The sequence below is a fragment of the Syngnathus acus genome, chromosome 6 (assembly GCF_901709675.1).
Source record: "Syngnathus acus chromosome 6, fSynAcu1.2, whole genome shotgun sequence".
NCBI lineage: Eukaryota > Metazoa > Chordata > Actinopteri > Syngnathiformes > Syngnathidae > Syngnathus > Syngnathus acus.
The window spans coordinates 15988022-16011427 of record NC_051092.1 but is presented as its reverse complement, the minus strand read 5'-3'; the positions used below and the strand labels follow the sequence as shown (position 1 = coordinate 16011427).

Genomic DNA, 23406 nt, shown 5'->3' with positions numbered 1-23406 from the left:
CGGTTGTGGATCGGACCAAATTAAGCTCCCTGCGCACTGAGGTCCACTTACATTTTGGAAATTACATCAGGACTTTAAAAATATTTTCTAAATTTCAGCGACGGCTCTGTCACAATAATGCGACCAGTGCGGTGCAGTTGCGTGGTCGGCGGCGCACTACGGTTGCGCGTTCGGCGGTGCGCTGCAGTTGCGCGATCTGACACAAATGTGCAAATGAAAAAATGCTTAAAAAAGGCTTTTTTTTTTAGTCTTGGAACGGATTAAAAATGTTTCCATTATTTGTAATGGGAAAAATAGATTCGTAATTCCAACGATTCACTTCTCGAACCGCCTTCTGGAACGGATTGTGGTCAAAAACCGAGGTTTGACTGTATATATAGTACACGCGCAATATGTAGACCCGATGAACCAATCAGAGGACATTACGTTTTATGTAAATTGTGGCAAAAAAACAATCAGAGGACTGTACGTAACTCGTAGAGTACGTACGTCCACCGCCATTGATAGATAAAGAAATACCGTATTGGCCCGAATATAAAACGACCCCGATTATAAGACAACCTCCTCTTTTTTAAGACTCGAGTTTGGAAAAAGACTTTTTGAACACCAAATTAAATTTTTATACAGAAAAGAAATACATCTGTAACAAATGAAAATTACCATTGGTGGCAATTTTGAGCCATTTCCGCAACATGCCAGCACCACTGTGAAGTGTGATTTCTCATGACCAGTTGTTAGTATATTAACACTCTTCTGCTCTTTTTCTGCTACACTTCGGCCCATGGGAATGTAAAACGTGAGGGGGATCTCGTCCATGTTAATAATATGATCGGTGTCACATTGTGCTCACTTACATGCTTCTCAATGAACTCACGGAAACGGTCGATCTTTACTTGGAAGTCTGCTGGGAGTTTTTGGGGCATCGATGTCATTGCTCTGATAGAGAAGCGATTGCGTTGCATAAAGCAATAACACCAAGAAGGTCCTCCTTGAAATTATTTTAAATTCATCTCCTTGGCAAGCACCTGGGTGTGGATAGAGACGCGATTGCCTTGCATGAAGCGATAACAACAAGGTCCCCCTACTACAAAGTCATTCATATTCATGTTTTTGGCAAATACCTGGGCGTGGAGACGCAACTGCACTGTTGATAAGCCTCCCCCAGCAGCACGTTAATCTAGCACCCATGTATGAACTCGTTCCTCGAGCTGTGGCCACCTAGCTTTTAGCCTGGGATTAGTTTTTTTTTGTTTTTTTCATTTCGCTAAGACTAACCTTCGCTTTTCGCCAGTCCCTTACAAGTTTCTCACTAACTCCAAACTTTCTTTCTGCTGCTCGATTACCATTTTCGGCTGCATATTTTACTACTTGCAGTTTGTAATCTGCAGAATATGATTTTGTTTTCGGTGCCAGTTTTGTTAAGCCCTTCTCAGTTGATATGCGTTACAGCCAATGGTGAATTTATCAAAGCAGGCCTAGAGCGCCCTCATCCGGTTTAGTCTGAAAATAACATGTGAAGTTAATCTACTTCACAATTACTGTAATGACGGTGTGAATGTGTGAGTGACAAAAAAAAAAAGTTTGAAATTTCACATATAAGTCGCTCCTGAGTATAAATTGCACCCAGTGTTCTCTCTAAATTTTCAAGTGTCTGTGCAAACACACAAGCTCCTGTGCACACTGTGGACCACTGTGTGCAACACTAGATTAAATAAATAAACAAACTAATAAACAAGTAAATAAATAAATAAATAAATAAATATTGTCAATGAGAACTTTAACTTGTTCGGGGTCGGATTTTGTTTTGTGCGACAGCTCGTTCCTTTTCTGTCGATCTTTTGCGCTGTCTCGCAATAATGTACCGATCCCCTGTCCCATCTTGAGTCTTTGTACAATTCCAACAGCTTTCAAATGACATTTCTGCTGAATGTGACGCTTGAGGTAGTCCAACTTCCATTCCTTCCATATTTTTCCCTCAGTAAACTCGCCCGCCACTTTGGCTTCACTGCTTGTTTTGCAGAGGAGACCTTTCTCATTGGAAAAAGAGAAAATCTCACCCAGTTTCACTGTTTCCTCTTGTAGTTGCACACACTCCGACAGCCATCCAAACTTAAAAGAACTGCCGCATCTCATATTTATTTTGTCTTGGCGAGTGGATGTGTCGCTGCTCATTCGTTTCGCCATGATTAGCTAATTTAGCATTCGCATCGCTTGACTCCGCCGCACTGTCGTTAGCTAGCTAACCTGCGCGGCATGGATGTGCAGGACACATATGTGTCATACATATATGTAGCGTAAGTGAGCCATATCATATCATTGGCTGGACACCTGTCAATTACTGATTTACACTACAAAAAGGCACAGAAAGAAAATCATTCGTCCACTTAATTAGATCAGATTACGTCTATCATTAGATATTAATCAATCAGTTCATGCAGAATTTTATTTTGTGCGCAGCATGGAGTTTCTTGTGCGCAAAGACTGCGCGACCAGTGCGCAGCTGCGCAGCTTAGAGGGAACACTGGTTGCACCCCCACCTAAACTGTGAAAAAAGGTGCGACTTGTACTCCGAAAAGTACGGTAATTTGATACTGTGGCAAAGCTAACACGACAACATTTACCTTCCGATAGTTCCTCCCACTCAGCTGATGATTTCATGAAATTTTTCGCTCGAAAGATTCAATCCATTAGGGATGATATCACGGTGACCGTTCCAAACACCCAGTCGAGACCTGCGATTACGGAAGTTAATTTAAAGGATTACAATCATGTGATAACCCTCTCAGATTTTAAAAATGTGTCCCTTGATAAGGCTGTGTAAGGCTTACACAATTGGTTTGTGCGGCTAAACAGACAATTTGCTTACTCGACCCGCTTCCAGGAAACTTGTCAAAGAACTATTTCAGATTTTAGGATCGTCCGTCTTAAATATAATTACCGTTTTTTTTCATGTATAATGCGCCCCCATGTATAATACGCACCCTAAAAATGGCATGTCGATGCTGGAAAAAAGCCTGTACCCATGTATAATACGCACCCAAAGTTTGACTTTGTTAAAAAAAAAAAATTATTTTTATTTATTTTTTTAAAATCCCAATGATCGTCACACACGCGTCTGGGTGTGGTGAAATTTGTCCTCTGCATTTGACCCATCCCCGTGTGATTTTGATCCATCCCCTGGGGGAGAGGGGAGCAGTGAGCAGCAGCGGCGCCGCGCTCGGGAATCATTTGGTGATCTAACCCCCCAATTCCAACCCTTAATGCTGAGTGCCAAGCAGGGAGGCAATGGGTCCCATTTTTATAGTCTTTGGTATGACCCGGCCGGGTTACTTAAGTCCGTAAACGTAAAATTATTTTAGAAAAAAGATCATCTTTGGGAACAACCGGATGTTATTCTGCCGGTCAGTATCACTGCGCATGCAGTAGCAAACTCGATAGCGAAGAAATATGTGAGACTCTCAACGGGATCACCAATATTTGAGTGATGTTCCAGTTATTTATCACAATTATTTATTATTATAATAATAATATATATAATATATATAATAATTATTTATTTATTATTCACAATTGTCATGGTGATCTTTCTGGTGGTTTCTTAACTAGGCTGGATGTATTTTTTTTGTTGGCGTTGATTTCTCCGACTGCCCAGAAAGACACCACCGCGATCAGTTAGGTTAAAATGAAAAGAGAGGAAAGTGACGTTGTAAAGAACCATCCGTGACAAGATTTTCTTCAAAAATTGTTGTACCATGATTTTCTTCACAAAAAAAAAAAAAAAAAGGGGAAAAAAAATTAAATAAATAAAAAATTAAAAACAATTGTAACCTTGTATAATGCGCACCCCAGATTTTAGGACAATAAATTAGTTAAATTTTGCGCATTATACATGGAAAAAAACCGGTAATCTGTCAGTGTCCTCTGGCAGTGTCCCAACAGCCTTTAAGACCACTATTATTCAACCATTACTTACGCGACCAAACCTCAAACCGTACGGTCTCAGTAAGTTGCTCTTTACATTTTTTTTTTAACTTTTAATTCTTTAACATTACGCCAAATTAACTTTGCATGGTCGGAATTAGTTTTTTTTTTTTTTTCTTAAATCATGCACTGTGTGTTTTGATGCTGTTTGTTTATTTATGTTTGAAGGCCGGTTTCAAATCTCCCGTTCATTGCAAAAATTCATGAAAAAGTAGTAGCGCAGCAACTTAATGATGAAATGGTTGCTAACAATCAATTTAAACCTTTTCAGTCTGGGTTTAGGGCTAACTATAATGATTATATATTACCGTTCGTGCAATGGCAATCTTATTTCTGTTTGGTTGATTTTATGTTCTGTCTCATTAGTTTCGCTGTCTTGTAGCTTGCTTACCATATAGCCTCAGTCTGTTACAAATTGGTTTCAAGATATTGACAGACTAAATGTGGTCAAGAAATAAGCAATTTAATCGATATTTTGGGATATTTATGGATCTTTTTCTGTCCTGAAATTGTAACGCACGGACTGAGATTTACAATACCTTGAGATGGTGTTTTTTTTTTTACACCAACATTCATTCAAGTCTCTAAATTCCATTAGAGCAATAAGGCAAAACCTGCATCTGTTATTTTGTCACATAAGGCTTTAATTTAAGCCTTTTAAATAATGCCTGCAAGCTTCAAGGTGCACAGTTCGCCATACAACAATGTGCCTGGATTTGCTCCTATAATCTCCAATCGTCATCCGCGGCAATGTCAGTGAACAACTTCCTAGTGGATTCCTCACTTTGTTAGTGTGATTTAAATATTTCCCAGAACAAAATTTCTAATATTGTAATTGTAGAAGACTTATTTACACCATACGTTGCTCAAATGTTTAAAAAGTTAGATATTTGATTATTTGTAATGTGTTATTATATTTATATCATATTATATTATATTATATTATATTGCATTACCTTATTGGCCCGACTATAAGACGACCCTGATTATAAGACGACCCCCTCTTTTTCAAGACTCACGTTTGAAAAAAGACTTTTTGAACACCAAATTTAATTTTTGTACAGAAAATAATTACAGTACATCTGAAACAAATGATTATAACAATATATTCGAGAGAAAAATCTACTGTGATTAAACAACAAAATTGCAATAACTGCATTAACCATCAAAGTGAAGTCTAACTAGTCTTGAAACAAATCTGAATAAGGAAAAACATTGCAATAAAATAATGCAAACTGCTACCGCTTTCGTTGGGGAGCCTGAGGACTGTATAGGGGGTTGGCTCGGATGGTTATGCTCTTTTCGCCCCCGGGTGTTGGTCAGAAGACAGGAGGGAAGACATGGTTCAGTTTTGATTGCTTTACAGAATTATTGGCAAAAAAAGAATAATGAATAACCATAAATGAAATACTCTCGGCAACACACCAAACATAAGTCATCGATCGAGACAACAAAATACATTTGCTGGCGAGCGTTAGTCGCCGTGCCGATGCGTAATGGCTACTAGTACGATACGAGGCAAACTTGAAGGAGCGCGCCCGAGCTGTAAATCAAACGGCGCGCACACGAAGCAAACTGTGATCGGACAAATGGCACAACAGTGGACAGTAGTAACAATGAAATGTATATACCGTAATTTTCGGACTATAAGTCGCGGTTTTTTTTCATAGTTTGGGTGGGGGGGCGACTTATATGTGTTTTTTTTTCAAAGATTTTCAAAAAAAAAAAAAAGAAGTGAAACCGCGATAAACGAACCGCAATGTAGCAAGGGATTACTGTAATTTGAATTTCAAGTGACGTCAGCAGCGCGATGTCGCGCGTCAGCAGCGCGGCGGTTGTTTACAGAAAGGACAAAGATTGACTCGACGGAGCTCTCTTTCACTTCCGTGGATTGAAGTCGGGGGCCGGCGCTCGGCCGGGTGGCTGTCCAGGGACGGTGGATGGGGCTCGGACAATGCTTTTACGCACGCCCGGTCCTACTCTACCGAGCTGTCTTTCACCTCCGTGGATGGAAGTCGAGGGCCGGCGCTCAGCCGGGTGGCTGTCCGGGGACGGTGGATGGGGCTCGGTCATGGCTTTTACGCACGCCCGGTCTATGGAGCTCTCTTCCACTTCCGTGGAAGTCCACGCCGCCACACGCCTGGAAGTTTGTTTTGTTAAATAAAGAGCCGTTTACCAAACCCACGTCTTTCCTTGAACTTTGTTAACGCTACAATATAGTTATATAGTAGATCTGTGGAATAACGACGAGGCTGACGTCAGGGCGCACACGCGGCGTTGTTGACAAAGGACGAGGAATTTGATCGATGGATTTAATGATTTAGAGTGCACAGATGGTTTGATAACATTATTGCTTATATAATAGTTATTTGATATATAATTTATATATCGTTATATGGGCCTGTGGAATATTTTGAAGTGCAAGAGCCGTCAGCGGCGCGCACGCATTGTTGACAAAGGACGATTGATGGATTTAATGAATTGGAGTGACACAGATGGTTTTATTAACGTGTTATTTATGTAATAGTTTTTTGAATAACTCTGAATTTTACGTCAGGGCCGTTCTCAGCTCTTAGTTTGTGTTTATGTCACGTTAGCATACCTATCGTTTAGCCTGTTGTTGCTCGTTCATGACTGTTCTTGGTGTTGGATTTTGTCGAATAAATTGCCCCCCAAAATGCGACTTATACTCCGGAGCGACTTATATATGTTTTTTTTTCACTTTTTTGGGCATTTTATGGCTGATGCGACTTATACTCCGGAGCGACTTATAGTCCGAAAATTACGGTACTCACTTTGTGTCAAAGACGCACACAATCACAGCAACATACTCAGTCGATTATGAGCGCACCGGAGCTGTCAATCAAACGGCGCGCACACGAAGCAAACCAGGGCTGTGGACTCGGTCGGATTTTTGCACCGAGTCCGAGTCAGAGTCCGGCCTCTTGACCACCGAGTCAGAGTCCGGCTGTCCATTTTTTCTGTTAATTCATGTGACTGCTTAGTCTTTATTCAAGGCTAATTTAGATCAAAATCTAAATAATTACAACAGTTTTGTGATGGCTTTGTCTTTATTAAACATATAAACGAATACAATAAACAGATACTTTCAAGTTTCAATTCAACGTCTTGAGTTTGTTCTTAGGAACAAAATCGCCTCAACCAAGTCAGCCTTCATCGCGCCGCGCTGATCAGACATGATAAACTTGAGCCCGGAAAACAGGCGCTCTACGCTGACTTGGCTGATTGGCATTGCTGTTAGTGTCCGAGTCGCTGCCTTGAGGCCGGACGGATAACAATCAGCTGTAACAAATGGGCTCTCTTTCATTCGACCAAGTGCCAACATTGCCCCAATTTCTTCATCTATGTCGGTTGGCGAGGTGGCGGCCGACAAACGCCAGCGGCGCTCAATGCTGTCAAGTTCTTTTTCAAACTCATCCTCCTCCGTCGATGTGGAGCCATCAACCTCGGCCGCATTGATCGTAAGCAGGGCTGTGGACAGTATTCCTACGCGCATTCTCAGCAGCATGATGAAAATAAAATTGAACGTATTTTTTTTATTGTCGGACTCGGTGGACTCGGTCAAAATCAGCACCGAGTCCGAGTCCGGCAAAAATGACCGAGTCCGACCGAGTCCGAGTCCCCGAGTCCGAGTCCACAGCCCTGAAGCAAACGTAGTAACATTGAAATGTATATACAGTCAAACCTCGGTTTTCGAACATCCTGGTTCTCGAACTACCGTTTTTTTCCGTGTATAATGCACCCTAAAAATGGCATGTTGATGCTGGAAAAAAGCCTGTACCCATGTATAATACGCACCCAATTTTTTTTTTTTTCTTTTTTTTTGTTTAAAGTCCCAATGATCGTCACACACGCAGGGAGGCAATGGGTCCCATTTTTATAGTCTTTGGTATGGTCTTAACTAGGCTGGATGTATTTTTTTTTGTTGCCGTTGATTTCTCCGACTGCCCGTAAAGGCACCACCGCGATCAGATGAAAAGAGAGGAAAGTGAAGTGCGTACATGTGAAAAAGGCGGCTCTGTATGGGAGAGACGTTGAAGAGGAATAAAACCACCCTTGGAAACCAAAACTTGCCCCTCGTCGTGACTCGGAGCCGCAACAAATGTTTCGGATTTGTGTAGGGTACATTGTGACAGCAAACGAGCAGGTGATCGAGCAAGCGTCTGATACGAGAGCATTGCGTTCGTATGGAGCGTGTTTGAAGTGAACAGCAGAGACGAAAGGAACATGGCAAAGTGTCGTGAAATAAAATATTACCTGTAATACGCATTTTGTTATTTGCTGATTGTATTAAACTATCACATTCATTGTCAGTCAAGAAGAGAAGAGGACTATTATCCCTTCTTTGACGAAATGACCAGAGCACAGTACAAACACACTATTGTCGGTCAGTCCTGTTGTTGGTTTTGTTGTACCATGATTTTCTTAAAAAAATATATATAAAATAAATTAAAAAAAAAAAAAAATTAAAAAAAATTTGTACCCATGTATAATGCGCACCCCAGATTTTAGGACAATAAATTAGTTACATTTTGCGCATTATACACGGAAAAAAACGGTAATCGGAATTCGAACAAAAATTCGAGATTTTTTTGCTCCGGTTGCCGAACAAAATTCGGATGTCGAACCTCGCGAGATGAGCCGGAAGGACCCGAGAAAACCCGACTGCGCGGCCCGGATGCCGACTGACTCCGTTGTTATTGTATTTTCGTTACTTTGAGGATTGTATTAACCTTTAATCATGCCTCCAAAGAAAGCAAGTGGGAGCAGTAAAGCCATCCTAAAACACAAAGACACTCTTAAAGCAATGCGACAGTGAGCGCCCGGCGCGCTGCGGTTGCGCGATCCGACCAAATTAAGCTCCCTGCGCACTGAGGTCCACTTAAGTTTTGGAAAGTACATCAGGACTTTAAAAACATTTTCTAAATTTCAGCGACGGCTCTGTCACAATAATGCGACCAACGCGGTGCAGTTGCGCCGTCAGCGGCGCGCTACGGTTGCGCGTTCGGCGGTGCACTGCAGTTGCGCGATCGGACAAAAATGCGCAAATGAAAAAAATGCTTAAAAAAGGCGTCTTGGATGTAATGGGAAAAATAGATTCGGAATTCGACCGATTTGCTTCTCGAACCGCCTTCTGGAACGGATTGTGGTCGAACACCGAGGTTTGACTGTACTCACTTTGTGTCAAAGACGCACACGATCACAGCAACATACTCAGTCGATACTAGCCACTTACCGTTGCCACAAGTGAAATTGGGTATAATGTCTAGACCTCAAATATAAGACGACCCCCACTTTTTCAGTCTTATTTCAATGCAAAATCATCTTATATTTGGGCCAAAACGGTACTATCGCATTCGGACCCTCTAAAATGGCATAAACAAAGAAACATGCTTACGAGGCACAATTAGAGCTTTCTGAAAAGCCTGGATCATTGCAGAAGAGCAACGTGACAATGACGAGAGGAATTTTATCATGTTTGAAGATGAGAACTTTGATGGATTTGCATATGAATATCGGTTAACAATTATGTGAGTACAGTAGAGTACATGATTAACTAGTAAGAATAAATCAACCGAACTCATTGCCTTGCTCCCGTGATGTTTTTTGTTTACCGTAAGTCATGGCATGCATGTGCCCTACAATGCGGTGCATCCTATGTGTGGATTAAATACAGAAAAGACCCCGGAATAGAGTCTGCGCCTTTTAACCTGAAACGCCTTATGGTGCAAAAAATACAGTAGTAGAATAAAGTACAACTCACTGTCTTGCTTACCCCCCCGCCATAAGTCATGGTATGCATGTGCCCTATAATGCGCTGCCTGTGTGTGGATGAAGTACAGAAAAGCCCCCGCAATTGAGTCCGCAACTTTTGACCCCAAGCGCCTTATGGTGAGGAAATTGCGGTATTGATAATCAAACGTACCGTAATTTTTGGACTATAAGCCGCACCGGACAATAAGCCGCACCAGATAAAATTCGGGGATATTTTAGTTTAAACCTTATATAAGCCGCACCGGACTATAAGCCGCATGTGCGCATGAGTTATTTACAAAGAAAGACACTACATAGAAAGCCTTTTTAAAGTTTTAATAACATACTTTAACATGTTTTTTTTAAATGCTGCCTGTGATGCAGCAGTAGTACCGCAGCAACACGGAAGTGTGCACGCGAGTTATTTACAAGGAAAGACGGTACACAGAAAGCATTTCTAATGTTTGAATAACATACCTTAACATTTCATTCCAAACACTGCCTGTGATGCAGCAGTAATACCGCAGCAACACGGAAGTAACACAGCACTAATAGGGCTGGATTAAAAAACAACATACCGGTAAAAGTCACTGAGACGCGGCGGTAACACAGCAGCAACACGGTAGCACAGCACTAACAGGGCTGGTGAAAAAAACATACCACTACAAGTAAAAAAATAAAACTTCATCGTCTTCATCTTCCTCCTGTGCACTGAAACCATCGAAGTCTTCCTCCCCAGTGTCCGATTGGAATAGCGTTAGATATCCTTCGCCACACACTTTCTCAGTCTCTCTTTCGTCGTCGCTTTTATGCATTTCTTCTAGCATTTTCCATGATGATGGTCTGTTCATGCTAATTTTATTCATGCACAAAGCGCTAAGTTACATTAAACTAGCGAGCTACACGTATAGCTCCAGAGTAGACGTGACTGGGAAATAAAGAAAGAAAAGGGTGATGCAACACGATGTCATCAACAATGGGCCAAATCGACTGCCTTTAACTTAAAAGCGATATACCGTAATTTTCGGACTATAAATCGCTCCGGAGTATAAGTCGCACCAGCCATAAAATGCCCAAAAATGTGAAAAAAAACATATATAAGTTGCTCCGGAGTATAAGTCGCATTTTGGGGGGCAATTTATTCGACAAAATCCAACACCAAGAACAGACATGAACGAGCAACAACAGGCTAAACGATACGGTATGCTAACGTGACAAACACAAACGAGGAGCTGAGAACGGGCCTGACGTAACATTCAGTTATTTAAAAAAAACTATTACATAAATAACACGTTTATAAAACCATCTGTGTCACTCCAATTCATTAAATCCATCGATCGTCCTTTGTCAACAATGCCGTGTGCCGCGCCGCAGTTCAAATTATTCCACAGATATATAAACTATATTTTAAATAACTATCATATAAACAACATTATCAAACCATTTGTGTCACTCCAAATCATTAAATCCATCGATCAAATTTCTCGTCCTTTAGGTCATCCTGGTGACAGAGGACATGTCCAGAGGATATGGCGCTTTAAAGTGTTAATTACTTTATTTGATTTTTTCTCTCTATTTTTCATGTTTTAAATATGTTCACGATAAAGATATCAAAGCATGTGAAGTGATCAACTATACTAAAAATAACATGTGAAGTGGTCAACTATACTTGTAAGTAAGTGATGTGTTAATGATCAAGTAAAAATTTGTGAAAAAAAACATATATGAGTCGCTCCTGAGTATAAGTCGCCCCCCCACCCAAACTATGAAAAAAAACGCGGCTTATAGTCCGAAGATTACGGTAATATGCATTCCTTTTGTCCCCCATATTGACGGTTTGTGGATAAAAGCTTCCTTTCAGTAATGTCCATCTTGATCTCGTTCTGTCTCTTCTTTGTGTGAATTATATGGCTCTATTTGCCTGGCGGATGGACATGCGATCAACACACAACTTTTCTCCCCAGTGACCATGTCACATTTCCCTCCGCCCAGCAAAGCGGTGCCGCACAACAGCGGTCCACAGCCAAAAAATCCTATATAAGCCGCACCTGACTATAAGCCAAAATTGTTCAAAATTTGAGACAAAGTTACGGCTTATAGTCAGAAATTTATGGTAATCACCTTATCAAGCAAAAGGTAGCTCTCAGTTTCTAAAAGGTGAGCCCTGTTCGAAAAATTATTTGAATATCATGACTCTTACACTGATGTTTTCCTTCTTGAATCCCACCACAGATGCTTGAGCTGAAACGGCATGAAGAAAAACAAGCTTCGATGTGCAAAGCAGAAGAAGTGGAAGAGCAGGAAAGTCAGGAAATAGCTGTGAAAAAGCCCAATTCACCTCTTGACATGGACCAACCGGACCAACCAAGCCTGAGCTGCACAACTGTTGTACATTTTCTCACATATAAGGCATGGCGGCTGTTAATTCACGCACTCAAGTACACCCAGATTTTGGAACTAAAATTGACGTGATACTGAGTCATATTTGTATTTTCATCTCATTATTTTCAGTCGGTTGCTGTTAAATGTTATATTTTCTCTTACTTTTAAGGTAATTGCTTTAGTGCCTGTTATGGAGACAGCAGTAGAAATTTCACCAAGAACTGCAAGGTCTGTTGGCACACAGACAACTGTTGTAGACACTGTAACTGCAGTAGAAGTACCTCCCAAAAGAGTGAGGTCTCTTGGCATCCAGACATTTCCAAGTAAACCATCTACAAGAGTAAAATGTAAGTGTTCATATGTGTTACATTTTCTTCTGCAAATAGCTGTTTAATTGTGTTTCAGAATCTTGATTTTTGTATAGTGTACAGTTGAGCTCACTGTACTGACAGAAATCCCCCCATAATTTTGTTTGTAAAAACTATGATGATGAGAAAGTTTTTTTGTATACCCATTTTTTGTATGCCCATATGAACTTAAAAATGTTTTAAGTTGTTTGTTCAGGTAGGGCATGCCAGCTTGCACTGTGTGAGTGTATGTTGATAACGCTATTTACCTTATATTCAATTCAACTCCGTAGCTTATATTCGCTATTTACCTTATATTCAAGATTCAAGAATTTTTATTGGCCACGTTTGAGAATGCCAAACAAGGAATTTGACTTACGTACATCTCAGCCTCTGTTCAACATTTAGGTGACTAACAACACTCAGGATCAACATTTAGGTGACTAACAACACTCAGGACATGTGCGAAAATTGACAAATATTCTCAAAAATCCCCTGATCTTAAACTCCCAGGAGGGCAAGGAAAAACTCCAAACTCCTACTAGGGGAACACAGATGGGAGGATCCCTCTTCCAGGATGACCAGGCTGCAATGGATGCAGAGTGGACATACGTATAGTACACATAATATAGACAATTCAAAGATAAAGCGTTGCGAGCAGGATGTTATTGCACAGCAATGTCTCTGAGACTCTAAGATTGGTGTGAGTTCATCAGAGCGACAGCCTGGGGGAAGAAGCTGTCTCTGTGTCTGCTGGTTTTGGCATACAGTGCTCTGTAACGCCGTCCGGAGGGGAGTAGTTCGAACAGACTACAACCTAGGTGAGAAGGGTCTGTAGAGATGTTACTTACACGTTCCCTGGTCCTGGACAGGTACAAGTCCTGAATAGATGGGAGGTTGGTCCCGATTATCTTTTCTGCAGCGCTGATTGTCCGTTGCAGTCTGTGCTTGTCTTGTTTGGTGGCCGAGCCAAACCAGACAGTGATGGAGGTGCAGAGGATAGACTGGATGATGGCAGTATAGAAGGTCTTCAGCAGCCCCTGTGGCAGGTTGAACTTCTGAGCTGTCTGGCGCCAGTATTGGTGGTCCGGGTGTCGAACGTGATGGTCCCCAGCCTCACACACTGTCTCCTGTTGGTCAGGAAGCTGGTGATCCACTGACAGGTGGAGGCAGGCACCGCGAGCTGGATGAGCTTCTGGTGGAGGATGTCAGGAGCGATGGTGTTGAACGCTGAGCTGAAGTCCACAAACAGGATCCTGGCGTACGTTCCTGGGGTGTTCGGGTGGTGCAGGATGTAGTGCAGTCCCATGTTGACGGCATTGTCCACCGACCTGTTTGCCCGGTAGGCAAACTGCAGGGGGTTTAGTGATGTCCTTCAGGTGGTTCAACACTAACCTCTCGAAAGATTTCATGACCACAGATGTCTGGGCGACAAGTCTAAGGTCTATAGGTCTATGGTAACACTTTATAATAATGTCTGGTTAAAGCATTGGCAACACTTCATAAACAATTAACTAATGATGAACATAACATTTGCAAATGTTTGTAAATGACTAAAATATTGTCTGTTAATATTATATTATGTACGTTGATAATCATAAGCAAAACATTAGTAATGTATACTTATTAGATTAGACTAGATTCAAATTTATTGTCAATGTACAGCACAAGTACAGTATAGCGAAAAGAACTTTGACATCCAACCAGAAGTGCAAAAAGCAGTAAAGTGCAGAGTAAAAAGAATACTGAGCAGTAGGTACAGCGCAATCAGGTAAATATGAGGTGGGTTATACTATGCGGGATAATATACAAGAGGGACGGGTGCGGATATGACTGGCTAAGTATTTACAATAAGGTGCAGTAGAACAAATATTTGCAGCCGGTACCAGAATTCTAATTATAAATAAAGGGTTATAAATATATATAGTGTCAGTATAACCAGATATGTACAAGTGGAGTAAGAGTGATGAATAAATATATAGATTATATAGAATTATAGGCAGATATAGACAGTATATTCAGGTGATACAGGTGTTGTTGTGGTGGGGTTATTGTGCTGCAGGGTTCAGAATGATAAGAGTTCAGGGGGATGACAGGGCTGTTGTGCTGCGGAGTTCAGGGCGATGACGGCAGAGAGGAAAAAGCTTTTCCTCAGTCTACTCGTCTTGACCCGAAGAGTCCGATATCGCTTCCTAGAAGGAAGAAGAGTAAACAATCTGTGGTTGGGATGACTGGAGTCTTTGATGATGCTGCGTGCCTTCTTCAGGCACCGTTTTTGGTGAATCGACTCGATGGTAGGAAGTGATGTGCCGATGATGCGTTGGGCCATCTTCACCACGCTCTGCAGTGACTTCTGGTCCGCGGCTGTGCAGTTGCCGTACCAGACCGTGATGCCGTTGGTGAGGATACTCTCGATGGTACACTGGTAGAAGTTCACCAGGATTCGAGGAGATAGATGGGCTTTCCTCAGTCTCCTCAAGAAGAAGAGATGCTTGTGGGCCTTACTGACCAGTGACGAGGTGTTGAGGGACCAGGAGAGGTCATCGGAGATCTGGACACCCAGGAATTTGAAGCTGGCGACCTGCTCGACCTCCTCCCCGTTGATATGGATGGGGGCGTGCGTGTCAGCCTCAGTCTTCCTGAAGTCAACAATGAGCTCCTTGGTTTTCTTGGTGTTGAGGGCCAGGTTGTTGTTGGCACACCATGTCGTCAGGTGCTGTACCTTCTCCCTGTAGGCCGTTTTTATCGTTGTTTTTGATGAGGCCCACCACCGTTGTGTCGTCTGCAAACTTGAGGATGGTGTTCGAGCCATGCGCAGGAGTCCAGTCGTAGGTATAGAGCAGTGGTGTCAAAACTACGGCCCGCGGGCCAACTGCGGCCCGCGGTCCAGTTTTTATTGGCCCGCAGCAAATTCTGAAAATATAATTGAATATGGCCCGCACAAGAAGCTTGAGCTCAACTCTGTTGCACTTCTCGGTTTCAACACTAGATAGAGCCCGCCACACAAATGAAATCAAGCGAAGAAAAACTTTTACCGCGAGTCCCCAGAAATGGCTGCACCGAAGAAACGCAAAATAGCAAGTGAGTGTAGAATATTTCAAACACGTTGGGAAAATGAGTATTTCTTCAAAGAAATCAACAGAAAGTGTGTCTGTTTGATTTGTACTGAAGATGTTGCTGTGATGAAAGAGTATAATGTCCGCGCATTTACTCCCGGGAGCCGTGTCAGAAAGCTCGGTGCACACTCACAAGTGCATGTGCGTACTCAGTAGTACGTAGTAATTTCATCTATCAGTGCCGAATTTCGAGTGTCGGCTGTAACGTCAATATTCTCGTAATTCGCGCGCGCTGAGTTTTCAGATACAGTTTTACGCTAATGCCACCCACAAACCTTCCCCTGGAATCCTTCCATTAAAACGAGTGGCCCGAAGAAAAGAAAGGTGGACACTGAGTGGCGAATGTTAAAAAAGAGTGGACAATTTGGCTCGACCTACGTGTGTGAGAAGACGTTCAGCCACATGAACGTCAACAAAGCCCGTCGCAGATCTAGGTTAATGGACCGACACCTCGGCTCTATCCTAAGAATTACCACAACAAATTTTACTCCAGACTATGATGCACTAGCAAAAAAGGGAAACCAACAATACTATTGATTTCTTTATTACTTTATTTAGATGTATTCTTTCACTGATTCTTCAAGATGATGAATTTGGTCAGAATGTTTGCCGTTGGATGTGATTTCGCCTCATTAGATAAACATATTCTACATAACACAGTTTTTTGGTGAAATATTTTTTTAATGCTGTTAATAAATGCATTTGTTTTCAAAAAGCTTTTTTTTAATATCCATGCTTTAGTATCTACTAAAAGTAAAAACCTTTGATGCAATGACCTTTACATGTCATTTATATTACTTCACACAAACACTACATCCATCTGCTCCTGGTTCGGCCCCCCGGTCAAAATTTAGAACCCAATTCGGCCCGCAAGTCAAAAAGTTTGCCCACTCCTGGTGTAGAGGGAGTAGAGGAGTGGGCTCAGCACGCAACCCTGTGGGACGCCGGTGCTCAGGGTTAGGGTGGAGGAGGTGAGGCTGTCTAACCTAACGGACAGGGGTCTGTTGGTTAGGAAGTCAAGTATCCAGTTGATGGGGTCATGAAATGAGCGTCCACGTCGCGGCCCTGGGAGTATTGACGAGATCAACTAGATCGACTAGATACTGCTAATCTTTTCACCACTACAAGCAAAAGTTACAGTGCCTTGCGAAAGTATTCGGCCCCCTTGAACCTTTCAACATTTCGCCACATTTCAGGCTTCAAACATAAAGATATAAAATTGTAATTTTTTGTCAAGAATCAACAAGTGGGACACAATCGTGAAGTGGAACAAAATTTATTGGATAATTTAAACTTTTATAACAAATAAAAAACTGAAAAGTGGGGCGAAAAAAACACATATAAGTCGCTCCTGAGTATAAGTCGCCCCCCCCACCCAAACTATGAAAAAAACCGCGACTTATAGTCCGAAAATTACGGTACATATAATATGAAGTTATAAAAACCTATGTCATTACCATATATAAAAATGTCTAGTTATGTATTCTTTATTGGTTTGGTGTGCAGGTATAATTATGTTTAAAATGTTTCTTTTATTGATTTAATATGTGAATATAGTACTAGATCTGTGGAATAACGTGGCTGACGTCAGCGGCGCACGCACGGCGTTGTTGACAAAGGACGAGGAATTTGATCGATGGATTTAATGATTTGGAGTGACAGATGGTTTGATAATATTGTTGTTTATATGCTAGTTATTTGATATATACTTTATATATCGTTATATGGGTCTGTGGAATATTTAGAACTGCAACTCACGACGAGTCCGACGTCAGCGGCGCATACGCGGCATCGTTTACATAAAGGACGATCGATGGATTTAATGAAATGGAGTGACACAGATGGTTTGATAAACGTGTTATTTATCAAAGTCAAAGTCAAAGTCAGCTTTATTGTCAATCTCTCCACATGTCAAGACACACAAAGAAATCGAAATTATGTTTCCACTATCCCACGGTGACAAGACATAGTACACGACATACCTACATACAAGCAAACAACACAAAATAAAAACAAGAAGGCACAAACAATGAATAATAAGAGCGATGAATAAATAATAAATAAACAAACAACACAATAAATAAGAGGAGCAAAACGGAGCAAGTGTGCATACAGCAGACAGTCAGAATATAGCGCAAAAGTACAGGACGCTACGCAGAAGAGGGGAGAGAGTTCAGGATCCTAACAGCCTGGAGCATGAAGCTGTTGGTGAGTCTGGTGGTGCGGGAGCGCAGGCTCCTGTACCTCTTCCCAGAGGGCAGAAGATCGAACAAAGAGTGAGCGGGGTGACTCACATCACTCACAATCGTGGTCGCCTTGCGGGTGAGATGGGAGGTGTAAATGTCCTTCAAGGAGGGGAGTGAAGCACCAATAATCTTACCAGCCGTGTTCACTATGTGCTGGAGGGCCTTCATGTTGTAGTCAGTGCAGCTACCACCCCAAACAGCAATACAACTGGAGAGGACGCTCTCAATGGTGCCACGGTAAAATGTAGTCATGACGGCCGGAGGAGCACACGCTCGCCTGAGCTTCCGCAGGAAGTACAGGCGGCGCTGGGCCTTCTTCGCCAGTGATGCGGTGTTGGTGGACCAGGAGAGATCCTCACTGATGTGCACCCCCAGGAACCTGGTGCCGCTCACTCTCTCCACCACAGCACCGTCGATGGTCAGCGGCAGGTGTTGGGCGTGACCCTTCCGGAAGTCAACAACAATCTCCTTGGTCTTGTTGACGTTCAGCAGGAGGTTGTTGTCCCTGCACCACGTGGCCAGAAGGTCAACCTCCAACCTGTATAGAGTCTCGTCGCCCTTGGTGATGAGACCCACCGGAGTCGTGTCGTCAGCAAATTTCACCATGCGGTTGGTGCTGTAGGTTGCAGCGCAGTCATGCGTCAGCAGGGTGAAGAGCAGCGGACTGAGCACGCAGCCTTGGGGGGCCCCCGTGCTCAGCGTGATGCTGGCGGAGATCTTGTCGCCAACACGTACCACCTGAGGTCTCTGACTGAGGAAGTCTAGTAGCCAGTTGCAGAGGTAGGTACTGAGGCCCAGCTTGGCGAGTTTGCAGATGAGTCGTTGTGGCACAATGGTGTTGAAGGCAGAACTGAAGTCCACAAAAAGCAATCTCACATACGAGTCCCTACTCTCCAGGTGGGTGAGGGCCGAGTGGAGGGCCGAGCAGATGGCATCCTCAGAGGACCGTTTGGCTCGGTACGCAAACTGGAAGGGGTCTATGGTGAGGGGTAGAATGGATCTGATGTGCTCCATGACAAGCCGCTCAAAGCACTTCATGATGATGGGCGTCAGTGCCACGGGGCGGTAGTCATTGAAGCAGGACGGGGCAGGTTTCTTCGGCACAGGTACGATGGTGGCAGCCTTGAAACACGAAGGGACGACGGCCTGCTGCAGGGAAACGTTGAAGATGTCCGTGAAGACACCCGCCAGCTCCCCAGCGCAGTCCTTCAGCGCTCGACCCGGGATGTTGTCAGGGCCCGCCGCCTTACGAGTGTTGATAGCGGCAAGCGCCCTCCTCACGCTATCAGTAGAGAGGCACAGGGGCTGCTCTTGTGGAGGAGGAGGGGCCTTCAGCGGGCAGGTGCTGTTCTGAGCGTCGAAGCGAGCAAAGAAGCGATTGAGATCGTTGAGCAGACGGATGTCGCCCTCACAGCGTCATCCGTCTGCTCAACGATCTCAATGTAATAGTTATTTGAATAACTCTGAATGTTACGTCAGGCCCGTTCTCAGCTCCTCGTTTGTGTATATGTCACGTTTGCCCCAAAAGTGCGATTTATAATCCGGTGCAATTTATATACCGTTTTTTTCCATGTATAATGTGCAATATTTAACTAATTTATTGTCCTAAAATCTGGGGTGCGCATTATACATGGTTACAATTGTTTTTAATTTTTTATTATTATTTTTTTTTTAATTTTTTTTTTTTTTTGTGAAGAAAATCATGATACAACAAATTTTGAAGAAAATCTTGTCACGGATGGTTCTTTACAACGTCACTTTCCTCTCTTTTCATTTTAACCTAACTGATCGCGGTGGTGTCTTTCTGGGCAGTCGGAGAAATCAACGCCAACAAAAAAAATACATCCAGCCTAGTTAAGAAATCACCAGAAAGATCACCATGACAATTATGAATAATAAATAAATAATTATTATATATATTATATATATTATTATTATAATAATAAATAATTGTGATAAATAACTGGAACATCACTCAAATATTGGTGATCCCGTTGAGAGTCTCACATATTTCTTCGCTATCGAGTTTGCTACTGCATGCGCAGTGATACTGACCGGCAGAATAACATCCGGTTGTTCCCAAAGATGATCTTTTTTCTGAAATAATTTTATGTTTACGGACTTAAGTAACCCAGCCGGGTCATACCAAAGGCTATAAAAATGGGACCCATTGCCTCCCTGCTTGGCACTCAGCATTAAGGGTTGGAATTGGGAGGTTAGATCACCAAATGATTCTCGAGCGCGGCGCCGCTGCTGCTCACTGCTCCCCTCTCCCCCAGGGGATGGATCAAAATCACACGGGGATGGGTCAAATGCAGAGGACAAATTTCACCACACCCAGACGCGTGTGTGACGATCATTGGGACTTTAAAAAAAAATAAAAAATAAATAAATCTAAAAAAAAAATTTGGGTGCGTATTATACATGGGTACAGGCTTTTTTCCAGCATCGACATGCCATTTTTAGGGTGCGTATTATACATGGGGGCGCATTATACATGGAAAAAAACGGTATGGTTTTTTCACTTTATTGTGCATTTTATGGCTGGTGCGACTTATACTCCGGAACGACTTTTAGTCCAAAAAATACGGTACTTAAATAAAAGTAGGCAGGTGCATAAATTTGGGCACCCCAACAGAAAAATTTAGTAGATCCTCCTTTTGCAGAAATAACAGTCTAAACATTTCCTATAGCTTCCAACGAGAGTCTGGATTCTGGTTGAAAGTATTTTTGACCATTCTTCTTGACAAAACATCTCCAGTTCAGTCAGGTTTGATGGTTTCCAAGCATGGACAGCCCGCTTTAAATCACACCACAGATTTTCAATAAGTCTAGGGACTGAGATGGCCATTCCAGAATGTTTTGCTCTTTCCATGAATGTCTTAGTAGAATTTGAGCAGCGTTTGGGGTCGTTGTCTTGTTGACGTATCCAGCCCCTGCGCAATTTCAACTTTGTCAGTGATCCTTGAACATTGTTCACATGAATCTGCTGATACTGACTGGAATCCATGCGACCTTCAACTTTAACAAGATTGCCAGTATCTGCACTGGCCACACAGACCCACAGCATGATGGAACCACCACCAAATTTGACTGTGGGTAGCAAGTGTTTGTTCTGGAATGCTGTGTTCTTCTTCCGCAATGCATACCGCCCCTTATGTCCAAACAACTCCATTTAAGTCTTCCATTTCCTCACTATGTTCCCCACAGTGCAAAATGACAGCTGAAATCTTAGACTTAGACAAACTTTATTGTCATTTTGTAAACACTGGGTGCACACAAAACGAAATTACGTTGCATACGGCTTCCAACAATGTAGTGATATTGCGGCTGAATAAAAAGTGACATTCTATATAAAAATATGAAATAAGATAAGTATAAAGTGCAGCAGTGATAAAGTATGTAAACAGTGCAGGAAACAAAACAGTATTTACAAAGTGTGCAGAGGAATGCTAAGTTTGAATGTTCAACAGTCTGACGACAGCAGGGAAAAAACTATTGCAGAACCTGGTGGACCTGCAGCGGATGCTGCGAAACCTCTTCCCAGAGGGCAGCAGGGAGAACAGTCCATGGTGGGGGTGTGATGGGTCACTGATAATATTACGGGCTCGGGACACGCAGCGCTGGGATGACAAGTCCTGAATGGAGGGAAGAGGAGCCCCGATGATCCTCTCTGCTGCCCTCACCACTCTCCTCACGTTCTTCCAATCGGAGGCGCTGCAACCTCCACACCACACCGAGAGACAGCTTGTCAGAATGCTCTCTATGGTGCTTCGGTAGAACGTCCTCATGATGGGTGGGGGCAGGTGGGCTCTCCTCATCCTCCGCAGGAAGTACAAGCGCTTCTGTGCCCTCTTGACCAGTGTCGTGGTGTTCACAGTCCAGGTGAGGTCGTCTGTGATGTGGACCCCCAGGAATTTAGTGCTGCTGACCACCTCCACAGCTGAGCTGTTGATGATCAATGGAGCGTGGTGAGGCTGGTTCTTCCTGAAGTCGACGATGATCTCCTTCGTCTTCTCCACATTCAGGATCAGGCTATTGTCTCTGCACCAGCCCACCAACTGCTCCACCTCCTCTCTGTAGTCCAGGTCGTTGTTGTCACTGATGAGGCCCACCACCGTTGTGTTGTCTGCAAACTTCACAATGTGATTGGTGGTGAACCTGGGGACGCAGTCGTGTGTCATCAGGGTGAACAGCAGGGGGCTCAGGACGCAGCCCTGAGAGGAGCCTGTGCTGAGGGTGATGACATCTGAGGTGTTCTGTCCGACCCGGACTGACTGAGGTCTGTTGGTGAGGAAGTCTAGCAGCCAGTTTCGAAGGGGGGTGCTGAAGCCCAGGTGTTCCAGTTTTCCCACCAGATGCTGTGGAATGATGGTGTTAAACGCTGAGCTGAAGTCCAGGAACAGCAACCGCACGTGGGAGTTCCTCTCCTCCAGGTGAGCCAGGCTCAGGTGGAGAACGGAGGAGATGGCATCCTCAGTAGAGCGGTTCTGCCGGTAGGCAAACTGGAACGGGTCGAATGTTGGGGGGAGTCTGGAGACGATGTGTTCTTTGAGCAGCCTTTCGAAGCACTTCATCATGATGGGAGTCAGTGCCACAGGTCTGTAGTCGTTCAATGAGGTGATTTGAGGTTTCTTCGGCACCGGAATGATGGAGGCAGCCTTGAAGCATACTGGCACTGTGGCTTGGCCCAGCGAGATGTTAAAAATGTCTGTGATGACACCAGCCAGCTGACCTGCACATTCCTTGAACACCCGCCCAGGTATGTTGTCGGGGCCTGGGGCCTTACGTGGGTTGACTCTTCTCAGAGTCCTCAACACGTCGGCTGAGTCAAGGCAGAGTGCCTCCTCTTCCTGATGGGGAACAGATTTAACTGCAGGAGTGCTATTTAGTGCCTCAAACCGCCCAAAGAAGTTATTTAGACCATTTAGGAAGTCAGCATCAACCTCACCCACCGGGGGGGAGGGTAAGTTGTAGTCAGTGATCGCCCGTATGCCTTGCCACATACTCCTGGTGTTATTGGCATCGTGGAAAAAATCCTGAATTTTTCGACTGTGGCTTCGCTTCGCTAACCTGATGGCACGGTTCAAGGTGGCTCTCGCTGTACTCAGTGCCTCCTTGTCGCCAGACCTGAAGGCTGAGTTCCGTGCTCGTAGCGTATGACGTACCTCCTCAGTCATCCAGGGTCGTTGGTTGGCTCGGGTGATGATGTTCTTAGTGGTGCTGACGTCCTCGGTGCATTTGTTGATGTAGGCTGACACAGTCATGGCGTACTCATCAATGTCGATCTGATTGTCATATGTTGCTGCTGATTTGAACATGTCCCAGTCAGAGCACTCAAAGCAGTCCTGGAGTGCCTCCATGGCCCCCTCAGACCACACCCTCACCTGCTTCACTGTGGGTTTTGCTCTGATCAGCAGGGGCCTGTACGCAGGGATTAGCATAACAGATAGGTGGTCTGAAGAGCCGAGGTGGGGGCGGGGGGCTGCTCTGAATGCATCTTTTATATTGGTGTAAACCAAGTCCAGAGTGTTCTCTCCCCGAGTTGGAAAATCCACG

General features: G+C 43.5%; 2 protein-coding genes and 1 long non-coding RNA gene across 8 annotated transcripts in view; 1 reads left to right on the top strand and 2 right to left on the bottom strand.

The window, feature by feature from the left end:
* Positions 1 to 23406, bottom strand: part of adat1 (adenosine deaminase tRNA specific 1) — a 525603-nt gene that overhangs the window by 362119 nt on the left and 140078 nt on the right. The window lies entirely within an intron of this gene.
* meak7 (MTOR associated protein, eak-7 homolog) overlaps positions 1 to 23406 on the top strand; it is an 83010-nt gene that overhangs the window by 45044 nt on the left and 14560 nt on the right. For 3 of the 6 annotated variants that reach the window (XM_037253580.1, XM_037253578.1, XM_037253579.1), the window contains exons 10-11: positions 11989 to 12165; positions 12308 to 12485. The exons of 2 other annotated variants lie outside the window; for them this stretch is intronic. In XM_037253580.1, coding sequence (XP_037109475.1) covers positions 11989 to 12165; positions 12308 to 12485 — 355 coding nt within the window. Of the gene's footprint in view, positions 1 to 11988; positions 12486 to 23406 lie in introns of those variants that run through there. One more of the 6 variants, XM_037253581.1, reaches the window with a different exon arrangement.
* Positions 783 to 12023, bottom strand: LOC119124114. The gene is made up of 3 exons (XR_005098179.1): positions 11957 to 12023; positions 2622 to 2732; positions 783 to 1025 (listed from the first exon to the last, which is right to left on the bottom strand). It is a non-coding gene; the product is annotated as an uncharacterized LOC119124114 (long non-coding RNA).